General features: G+C 26.7%; 1 protein-coding gene across 1 annotated transcript in view; it reads left to right on the forward strand.

Annotated features, from left to right (window-relative positions):
* Nucleotides 1-12,260, forward strand: part of LOC108000352 (elongation of very long chain fatty acids protein AAEL008004) — a 38,404-nt gene that overhangs the window by 19,677 nt on the left and 6,467 nt on the right. Inside the window, exon 3 of the mRNA XM_017060609.3 lies at nucleotides 2,479-2,669. Within this exon, the coding sequence (XP_016916098.1) occupies nucleotides 2,479-2,669 (191 nt within the window). The remainder of the gene's footprint in view (nucleotides 1-2,478; nucleotides 2,670-12,260) is intronic.

Below are 12,260 nucleotides of genomic sequence, written 5' to 3' on the forward strand. Positions count from 1 at the left end.
TCGCTATATTGGCCATTGTTTTCCACCGTGGTCGATGTTTCGAATTACACCATTGTTACTTAAAATTTGGGTTAAAGTAACGTTAAAAGGGTAATATAGTCGTAAAAATTAAATACGGTACACCGAATTACAAAAGTACGATTTTATCTACATTTTTTCGATCGATAACAACGATAAGCTCCTTTTTTCTCTCTATAAGGCAACGAGTTACGTATATATAAATGATCGGAAGAGTCTTTGTTTTATCGTATATTTTTCTATCATAGAAAAAAAAAAAAAGATTATTTATTTCATCGTATATACTTTTCTATTATAAAAAGAAATAATCATTCACTATTAGCTATTAATTACTTTATAATTCGTGCAATACTGTTTTATCGACAGCGACAAATTATTGTTGCGATTTAAAATTGCGATTATATCGTATACTTTGAATCGCGCATTTTCTTTGCGCATGCGCATCTTATACAATTACAATGAATTCAAAAACTTCATTTTCACAAAAACTTATTATAGGACTCGTAAATAAAAATTTCTCTCTTTAATTCCTATTCTTCTGATTGTGTAACCATTCTTCCGACGTTCCTCTCATTATATAATTCTTTATTAAACATAGAAAATCATCTCTAAAAATAGAAAGTACGTTGAAGAGAGAGAGAGAGAGAGAGAGAAATATTTTATAACATTAAAAAATCATTCGAAATCGTGACTAGTATTTTTCCAAATACTACACACATTCTATACTATTACGTTCTTCTTTTAAATAATAAAGTTGTTGGAACATTGGATAAACGTTGCTCGTGTTACTGTTTACACAGCGTGGCATCGACCTGCTAAAAGTTTCAATTTTCCCCGATACATACAAAAGAGTTCAATCGGGCGTTAAAGTAAAGTAGTTGGATTACTTTGTCATTGTTCTAAAAATAATCCTGGTGTTAAAGAGGTTAACGAACCGGGAACCCTATAACTTTATCGCCGTTTAACGACAGGAAAATCATCACAACGAGACTTATTGTATCGTAACGGCGATTTATAAAGTTATTGAAAAATAAAGAACAGCGAGAGAGGGAGGTGGGGAGGGGGAGAAAAAGAGAAGAAAAAAAAAATAAAAGGAACAAATAATGAAAACGGACAATTCTTTACTTCTTTATTCGACGACGATTAAGAATCGTTGGAAGATCCGATAATTAAATATCTGGGCTATAACGCTATTATCGACCGAGCAAAATTTAATTAGCCACGAATCACAGAAGATTTCGAATTTAAGTTCGGATTACGAGTGAAATTGCCCGAGAAAATATATTCTTTCTTTATTCTATTCGTTCTAAATTTTTCTTTAGATTTATTATAAATATTGTAAAACTATTGTGAACAATTCGACGCGCTTCTCGAGAGTCAAAAAGTTTCGATTAGTTTTTATTATTTTTATGATCTGAAACTTTCGATATTCAAGCAAAGTGTAGTTTGCATAATGAAATAATTTTCATGAATCTAAACTGGGGGGAGGGTGATACTCGAAACTTTTCGAAAGTCAAAAAGTTTCGATATATAAAAAAGTTTTTAGTAGTTTTATTACCCCATTACTTAAGCAAGGTTGTCTTTTTTATATTATTTATATCGTGTTAAAAACTCAAGTTCTATAACTCAAAACATATTTGATAATCCGATTGACAGTTGTGGAATGAAAAATAAACGAAATATCCAGAATTTCAATTCAATCTATTATCGAAAATGACTCTCGTTATGCTTTTTAAATCATTCTTATATATGTATATTCGTTTATTTGTAATTTATTTAAATAATAATAATAATAATAATAAACAAACATCTTATATAAGATACAATTTTATATAATTTGTATAGATAATGTACCCATTTTTGATGAATACATACATTTTCTGTAATTTAATTTATAGTATGTTTTGTAAGAAGTTATTTAAAATCTATTTTTTATGTTACAACATTTGAAACGCTTGAATCTTCGTGAGCTTGATGTTTCTTTAACTAGTCGTTTCTCAAATATATGATGAGAATACATTGATGACTAGCATTCGTTTCAAAAAAAAAAAAATCTTTGAATTTTTATGTTTCTTTCTGAATTCTTTCCAGTTAATCGACGAAACAATTTTTGATATTTTCAAAAAATTGTTTACAAAAACGTCAAAATAAAATAATAATACTCTTGTATTTTCTAATTCGTAAAAATATTTTAATAATGGAAGAATAAAATCAAAAATGATGACGGAGAACGTGGAAAAGAGGGAACGTAGTAAGGAAGAGCACACAATAGAAGACAAGAAATAATAACATATTAGAAGAAATTAATTATTTTCATTGAAATCGGATAAAAAAAAAAGTAATAGTAAACAAATAAATCATTTAATTTTAAATAACCGTTGAGGTTATATTTAAAAAAGAAAAAAAGAATCTCTAATGTGTTGTTATTCTTAATCCTGATGTTTGTTATTCTGATTTTAGATCCCAGAGTGAACCATTGGATGATGATGAGCAGTCCTCTTCCTACCATGGTGATATGCCTGTGTTATGCGTATTTCAGCAAAGTTTTAGGACCGAGGATAATGGAGAATAAAAAGCCTTACAAGCTTCGAGGAATCCTAATTAGCTATAACCTAATCCAAACGCTATTCTCCACGTGGATCTTTTACGAGGTTCGTCAGCATTTTTTCTTTTTCTCTTCATATTACACATTAGTGCCTAGTTTGGCATCTACAATCTTGATCGAATCCTTATCTAGATAGATGGATCTTTATGAATTCGATTTGAGCAAAAGAGAGGAAATGATAAAAAAGAAAAAGAAATGATCATTTTACGTTCAGCAGTTATAGTATAGTATAAGTTTGTTTATACGAATTCTATTTATATAATAATAGTCCAGTTATATCGAATCGTTCGAATATCTCGAAAAAATATAAACGATACGAAAGAATATTTCAGATAAAATAATTTTTCTTTTTCTATGGATTGACTGTTAGAAGTCGTACGAAGGTTAAATTTAAATGGAAACCATATAATTTTATTGCGTCGACCTGTTATCGGGTTGACCAATCAAAAAAGTTGTCTAATATGGCTCGATGTAAACGTAGCTTAATTCGTTCTCTAGCCAACTTCACGACTCGCACAGCGGAGAAATATACGCTGGCGATTGTTTCTCGCCGTCAAACTCGTTTGAATAATCCTATTCAGACGTACCATTTCAGATACCGTGCAGAATAATAATTAATAATCGGTCTCGAGACAACGATATACATACCTGGCTCTCGTTCGTGAAAGTTATTGCCTTGCTTACGATGAGTCGGTTTCGTGGCTTGCATAAGCCAATTCCTTCTTCGACCAGTCAATGAAATTCATCATGTCGATGAAAAGCTCATGAGTTGGCGAACCCACCCACGATTTGCATTCTTCAACTTTCCATTGCATTCACGAATGTCGATGTCGTGTCAAGTACATGTGTGAAACGAGATCGTTCATCGGATAGAATTATTCGAAGCTCTGCCTTTTCTGATGTTTCTAGGGAAATTGATAGAAATTCATCGATAAGATAGAAAATTTAATTATCGATACATATAAAAATCGACGATGAATTGTTACAAACTTATTAATTTATTATTTCATAATTATTCAATAATAAAACTTGTCATCTTTTTTGGATCGCAGAAAATTAATTTGTTATTTTCCGTAGAATATTATATTAATTGAAATAAGTTAATTTAAATACGAATTAAATTATTATTAGTTAAATAAATTTATTTTTTTTTTTTTACAATTATTACTCTACAAGTAAATTCTACAAATCTTTCCAGAAAATTTATTGTATTTAGCATAATTTTAGAGAATATTGTATAGATTATATAGATTTATATTTATATAAATATAAATGTATAAGAAATTTTAATAATAAACGAAATGGCATTCTTGATATGGCAAATTTAGAAACATTATTGTTTAATCAGTTGAAAAACATTAACTGGTATTAATTAATTAATTATTTATAAGTTTTTTATTTGTTTAAATGCATTAAATGACATTATCTTTTAATTTATGATAATTTGAATTTTTTTAAAATACATTATTCAACATTATTATTTAACAGCAAATAAGCTATGTTATAAAGGTCTTGACATTTCTGATGAACAGAAACAGTTGTTAATCAAGATTACATCTAATACACGTATAATCAATAAATTTTCAAATTTATTTTTCTCTAAATCGGATTTCTACATGAACAAATCTTTACTCATTTGTAAATCAATTATCTTTTTAATTTTGTATCATTCGTTTCGATTTTTAACGCTATTTTTTATTTCTAAATTTATTTCCAAATAAATCCTGCGAGATTTATTTAAAGGATATGTAACGCGTAGTATTTTATTTATTTATTCGTTCGTTCATTCATTTGAAAAAAAAAATACTGTACAAAATAAATAATAACTATATAGTACTATTTAGTTACTAAACTTAGTAACTAAAAAAGTATTTCAATGACAAGACAAATCGATCATACGTCAATCCTCCGCTGAATAAAATTAATACGACATGCTCACTTCTTTTATGCTTCGAAATCATTGTAAATAATCGATTTGCTATGAAAATAGAAACTATCCTCCATACATTTCCAACCGGTCCTGCGTCTGGCTAGGGTATTTAATGCGCGTACGCATTTAGTGAAATACCTATCGTATTTGGTTTGCACTTAGTATGTCATATACACAATTCGATACAGTTATCCTGAGCGAATCGTAGAGCTAATGTCCTCGTTGTACTTTCTACACATTTTTCTCGTCCAATTATTATTATTTGCCTTGCTATATATTAATCAAGAAATTAATAATATTCTGATTATCAGAGAATTGAATTTGAGACTGAAAATCAGAATTTATGATGATGGCTTCTTCTTTTTCTTTTCGTCGTCGCATCATAAAAATTTTTTATTTTATTTTCGAAAAAAATTATATGTATAAGGTAAAAAGATATTAATCTATCAAGGACTTTTAAGAAAATATCTTTTTTCTCATATTTCTGTAATTCAGAATCGATTAGACAAAATCTATTTTTTTCTCTTATGGTAAGTAAATCGTCTATGACAATCCATCGGCTTATCGATCGGCTAACTCACTTAACTCGATTAATAAAAATTGAAAAATTTTGCATTTCGATATATTTATTTGTTTGATTGAATTAATTGGAACGTTATTGAAGATAACATAAAATCAATCATTTGTATATTGTTATAGACACAAAAATGTCTCTCTTATCAAGTCTTTTGGTTTAAAATCATAATTAGAGATAATTGGCTCCACTCTGTCCACTGGAACGCAAATATAATTAATATTATAGTATATAATTATACGTAATAATATGGCTATCAAAAAATTTAAATTTACGTTTTATTTCTTTATTTTTGTCATATTTTTGAGATATTCTTACCCAATTACATATTAATATTGTTTCGATAATAATATCGCACTGTATTAAATATTTTTTTGCTACTTTAACGTATCTTTGATATTTATCTTCATATATTACTCGTTTTCAATATATCGTTCAATATTGATAAAAAAATTAATGGTTTATCGTTACTTAATATCAGAAGAAATATTGAACCAAATAAATCATTTATCTTAATGATTCAACATGTTTATAAATAAATTTTTTCTAAAAATAACAGTTAAGAAATAATATTTCAAACGTACAACTATTTTATTATCAATTTATACAAATACCATTTTGAAATGAGTTTAAATCAATTAATCATAAAAACGATAAATAATGCAACAAGATTTTCTTGAAATGTCGATAAATCGATTACACTATTTGACCGATCGAACATTAATTTTTCATTGCTAATTTTCTTAGAGAGAGAGAGAGAGAGAAAAAAAAGTTTCATTATTTTTACGGCAATTCTTTGAAGCGAATTTTTTTTTTTTTTTTTAAGAGACGAACAGTCAATTTAGGAAGCGTATTAGTCACACTGACCGAGCATCGAAGAACTTTCCTTGTCGTCGGGGAGAAGCTATTAGTACGCTGTGAAGGTCTTACTCGACCGTTCAGTTTTACCATTTGAGAGGCAGCGTAGCTGCAGAGTATCATAATGAGCAAGGACGTAATTTTCATGACACGATGACACGATTCCGTGTGACACGTATCTCGGGCAGGGAACAGGTGCGAAATTCGCTACGATTTCAATATACTTTCGATTACTGTTCCTAAGTTACTGGTATATTTTGAAACACGGGAATTAACATTAAAAGTTGATAATTGAAATAATTATTCTAAGAAAAATTAGATGTACGTATACAATTACATTTTTGTTTAGATAAAAAGTAACAATTTTTTGATTTTTTGAAATTAATATGAGATTAAATTATTATAATTTTATCAAAAGGATACAAATTTGGAAAACAAAAAATCAGAAGCCAATTAATTTTATTTAACGGTAATTCTATAGTTATATAATAATGATATGTATATATACGTCGTAAATATATTTTTATCTCGATAGCAGGTATAGAGTCATTCCAGCCATTTTCAGAAATCGTTTCGGCCAAATGAGTTTCTGTATTTTTTTTTTTTTTAACGAGTCAAGGAACCGTCGATTGTTTACATTTTTTTTATCTACCTAGCGAATCGAATATATTATAATGCCAAAAATTTCGAGATCGGTTGATGACCTCAACCGTTGAATAAATAAAAATAATAAAAAGTAAAAATAAAAGTAAAAATTTTGAAAGAATTATTTTTTCAACTATGTTACATGATGCAATTAAGTTGAAATAATATTTCAAGTTGAAATTAAAAATTTATCGTTATAGTTATTAAAATATTCTCTATTTGAAGTAATTATTTATTTTATAAAAGATGTAACAAATATTTTAATATTATTCTCATATATTCATTCTTTTTCAATTCTGTTCCCTGATCGTATCTTTACATATCTGTTCGTGTTTGCATATATTAAAATGTCATAAAATCAACGATTAGATTAATATTCATAATAACATAAATTCATTTATTAGTAAAAAAAAATATTGGAGGAATTTTTGTATAAATAAAAGTAACCATAAAAAATCATACGTGAAATAATCATTGCAAATTTAGATGCATCGAACAATCGTTTCTAATATATCTTTTAAAAAATTCTCTTGATTAATTGATTTTATTTATTGTACCTTAAATATTTTCCATTCGTTGACCATTAGATTTTATCGCAATAAAATGATTGTTTTGATTTTATTTAATTTAATTCTTAATACTTTTTATTTTGGAATACATCCAGTTTTGAATACAATTCCAACATACAGCTATTAACGATGCATTACTGTAACTATCACTTGAAACCAATTTAGAAGTGCTTGTAAATAGCGTCGATATCATTGTCCAAGACTTCCTGTACAAACAGTAGCTATCCTTTCAAACGTATAAACGTTCTGACGTTTCACTGATATTGCAAATGGCTTAATTAGGGTTCCACGGAAACCCTACTACCACGTTATATACCACACACCAACCTGCATACGATATCGGTGTGTCCTTAGACTTCTGAGTTACTGCAAACTAACTGCAATGCCGCTAGAGCACTTTCCTGGATGGAGGGGGGAGGAAGGGAGAGAGAGAGAGAAGGGGGAGGGGGGAGCACGCCCGAAAAGCTTCGAAAATCTCGTTCTATAAAACGTGCATGGAACAATGAACGGGATAAATCGAAGGAAAGCTTTTTTTTTTTTAAGTAAATTTTATTTTAAAAGGAGAGAGATTTTATTCTATTGTCATTGAAAAATGTGAATCTTAATTTTAATGTCGGGAAAACATTGTGTCAGAAAATAGGAATATTTGCACGTAGTAATCTATCTACTTAGGTAGGTCGTACTTGAAGAATGAAGAAGGTAATAAAACATATATAATTGTAAAATGGGATAGATGTAAACGAGATAATTAATTTCAAAAAATAAAAATTTTATTGGCGATTAATCTATCTCATTTGAAATATATATATATATATATAAAAGTTATTAAAAATTAAATCAATATAAGAAATTTGTTTAACGTCATATCGTAATAAATACAATATAAATATTAGATACTTCTTCTTTGTAATCGATAACTTAATTTTTTTTAAACTTATCTCGTTAAAAAACGCGTGATAGATAAAATCAATATGGCGTCAATCAAATCATAAAATGACGGAGAAAGTTTCGAAAAAATTCGGTCGTTAAAAACTTTTCGATTATTGTCGAAAGATAGAAAAAATAAATAATAAATAAATTAATTAATTAATGCCCCATTAAAATGAAATTTATCTCTTTTGTTTTTTTCAAGCAAACGGACGAAATCCGAGCCGAATATCCGAGTTGAGCACGGGATTGTCTCTGAAAATTCTAATCATCGTGTAACGCCGTGCGCTGAAAAATTATCCTGGCGTGCGTATCGTGTTTAACGCGAGATCACACCGCGTGGCCTTGACACAACTACCTCGGCCATACACGCGTTGTGTTCTTGTTACCGGACGACCCATACTTTAAACTACACCCAAGTTATTTCCTAACTCTGCTTAACACAATCAAGTTTAATGGAATTCCGTGTTCTAGAGTCGATGATACCAATCAAGTTACATACGAATCGGATGTCGTGCGTCACGCGATTATCCAAGTCGCGGCTAAATTCGTCGGTAAAACATTCTGAAGTTCACGAAACCAGTGACAATCGTGAGTCATTTATTTTAATTAGTATGTATATTTCCAATCTTGTTCGTAATATTTTTACATAATTATGCAAAGTCTTGAGATTTGTTAACAATATATTTGTGTGCATTTCTATGATGAAGATGATGATAAAAGAAAAAAAGCGTTAAGTCAAAATTTGAATTTGAAACGTTGAATTCTCGGAAGATGAATATCTTGATTAATAAATAGTTTGGATTAATAGAAAAAAAATCACCAAGTAAATTTGAAGAATATTTCATTCGATAATATAAATTAATAAAGTAATGTAAATTTTTTACTATAAATTTTTGATTATAATAAAAAAAATCTTCACCCGAGAATTTTAGTTATTTTATTTATTCTTCTCTTGTTATTTATTTATTCACAAAAATTAAAAATATTTTAATAATAAATAATCGAATCGAAAACTAGAAATGTTTCCCTCGAAATAATCGTTGTTTTTTTCAGGATCGTATTTTCTTTTTTTTTTTTTTTTCTTTTTATATATATGAACCGGGAAAAGATTCTTTGCTTTATTATTAACAATAAAAATCGAATGAATTGCAAATACATTCGATACAATTATTAATAATCGTATCAATCGTGTATAGAATTTTAATTATAAAAATTTTCTAAGAATCGAGTGTTTTATAAATTCAAAAAGTATCATGATGATTATTTACGATGTATTTATATTCATAAATTTAATATTCATATATTGAAAAATGAATATTAAATCAGATGTATCTACGTTGTTCTAGAAATAAGTAGAAAGATTAACATCTTGAATATTATACAGTTGAACAAGTCGGATTAGCTATTTATTTTTTCTGTATTTTTTTTTCTTTTTTTTTTGCACTATGATGCAAAAATTTAATTTGTCGAAGGTGAGGCAAATTTAAAATTACAAATTACAGTAATAATTATTAAATTTACTTACTTAATTTAACTCATTTATCATCTTTTATAATTTCTATTACATTTTAACAACTTGAGATTATCCTAATATTACCTGTCGTTCAAAGATAAATGCATTTATACATAAAAACTGATTGATTTATTTTTGAATAAAATATAAAATCTAATTTTAAAAACTTCTTCAAACTAAATATTCAAAGGAATATTTGAGAATGGAATTATTATTTGAATAATAATATATTTGAAAGAATTAATTTTAATTACTTCATTTGTTACTTAAATTTAATTAATTAACAAATTTCAAATAAATAATATCTAATTTTAATAATAATATTCATAATACAAAAATTAATACAAAAATACAGAGATCATAATACAAGATAATAAATATTTGTATAAGCATCGTATTTATCATAATCGTTATCTTTTTTGTCTGTCCACCATGTATATTATTAAGAGACATAAATTTTTTTTCTTCACATTGTACAAATGAATAAAAGAAAAGTCTAGCAAAAAACATTATTTATTCAACCAAAAGAAAACTATCAAAAAAAAACATTTAATAAAAAAATGATAAAACGAAAAATATTTTCACAACGCAAATCTACGTATCTAATCACGATCGTTTCATATATAATTCTTCGTTGTTTGTTGTAAACATGGCTTAAGAATTGTATAATATACGATATATCTGTCATCTTCTTAATACTAAAAAAAAAAATCGTTAATTTGCATTTCTTATCGATAAAGTTTCACGAATCATAGCTGTTAATTTTAATTAATTAGATGGAACTCTATAAACAATTGATGAAAGTATCTGAAACGTTGTTTTTTTTTCCTTGAGTTTGTTCCTTATTTTTTTTTATACAAATATATAATAAATCAAGTTTCAAAATAGAATAATAATCAATAAGAAATTTCTTAAATTTATTATTTTCCCCATCATATTTATCAGATTGTTGTATGTAAAGTGACTGATTTAATAAATATTCAGAATTTAACGATTTAAATATACCATTAAAAAATAGCATATCAATTTCAGATCGTTGAAACTAATTAAATTTATTTAAGAGCGTAATTTTGATGTTGATGATAATCTTTGATGTTGAAAAATTTTAATTGGTAAAGAATAATAAAATTATTCTAAAATTATTCGTAAAATTATATATTTATCAATTTCATTGCCTTGCTAATCATTGATAGAGATATGAGAATATATTGAATTAATGAACCAATTTTATTTAATATTATTTCCAATAAAAATATTAAATTAAGATAAATATTTAACGAATGTATACTTTATAATGATATTTTAATAAATGTTACTCGATTAAAAAAATTATTACTATGAAAAAAAAAAAGAAAGGAATTTACTTGTTTACAACAGAAATGAGTTATGTGTTTAAAAAAAAAGTTGGTGGGATACGCTTCAATTAGAGGTTAGAAACATTCAAACAATTTTTCCTTAGAAAGGTTGATTATCCGTCTATCACTTTTGTAACAAGCGATATTATCAATTATCTTGTTCTCATAATAATGTATCTAAAAATCTAAATAATGTCAACATTTGTCTATTTTTTCTCAATTTTATGAGATAACCAGTTGAATTTAACCTTCAATTATTAGCCATGGTAATACGACTACGTTTCTCCTCCAAGGCACTATATTGTAATGTTTTTCATTGACGTGAAATTGATTCTATCCTATTCGTTTATGTAACGAGAGTTTCATGTTATCGATTAAAAAGATTAGACAGCTTATTGAGAAATATCAATAGACGAATGTATGAATGTAAGATCGATATCATTAAACGGAGATCAAATTGAGAATATAAATTAAATTTGTTATTGAAAAAAATTGTTGATTTTCTTTTTTTTTTTATTTATTTATTTATTTTTACTTGTAATGCGCTATTTCATAACTCAATCGTGGAAAGAAAAAAATTGAAACAAAAGATAGAATGAAATTACTCGTAATAATAATGCTCATTACTCTTTATATTATACAGAAGCATTTTCGTTAAATACAAAATTTGTATAGATATGTACAAAGTGATTCGTTTTAACATGCGAATACAATTCTCCCCGATTATCTTACCTTTAATTTTTCATTATTCGAAAAAATACATCAAACGGAATTAATTTTGTTTCGAACTTGTATTATATTTCTTTCAAGATGCACTCTGAGTAGAATTATATATATTTTTGAACGCACATTGAATGTAAACCTATAAAAAAGTTACCAAAGAAAATTATAGTTTTATTTAAGAAAATATCTGAAACTTTTATACATCGTATATATATATATATATATATTTTATGTACATATAAATATTTATTTACATATAAGTATTCGTATATATGTAAATATATATATATAATATATCGATGTCTTTTTTTTTTTTAATGTAAGTTTACAATATATAGGGAATTCGTATAGAGAATTTTTCGTATAGGGAATTCGTATAGGCGCCTAGGGATATTTATCCTATTTCAGCACGAAAAGTCACTTTTTCAATTTTTGAATACTTATAGAATACGAACAATATCTATTTGTAATGCGTGATAGCGAATATATTAAAATGATTGTAACGTAGATCGCGTTTCTAGTAAATTGCTCGTTTCGACT

The sequence above is a fragment of the Apis cerana genome, linkage group LG16 (assembly GCF_029169275.1).
Source record: "Apis cerana isolate GH-2021 linkage group LG16, AcerK_1.0, whole genome shotgun sequence".
In the NCBI taxonomy this organism is placed as follows: domain Eukaryota; kingdom Metazoa; phylum Arthropoda; class Insecta; order Hymenoptera; family Apidae; genus Apis; species Apis cerana.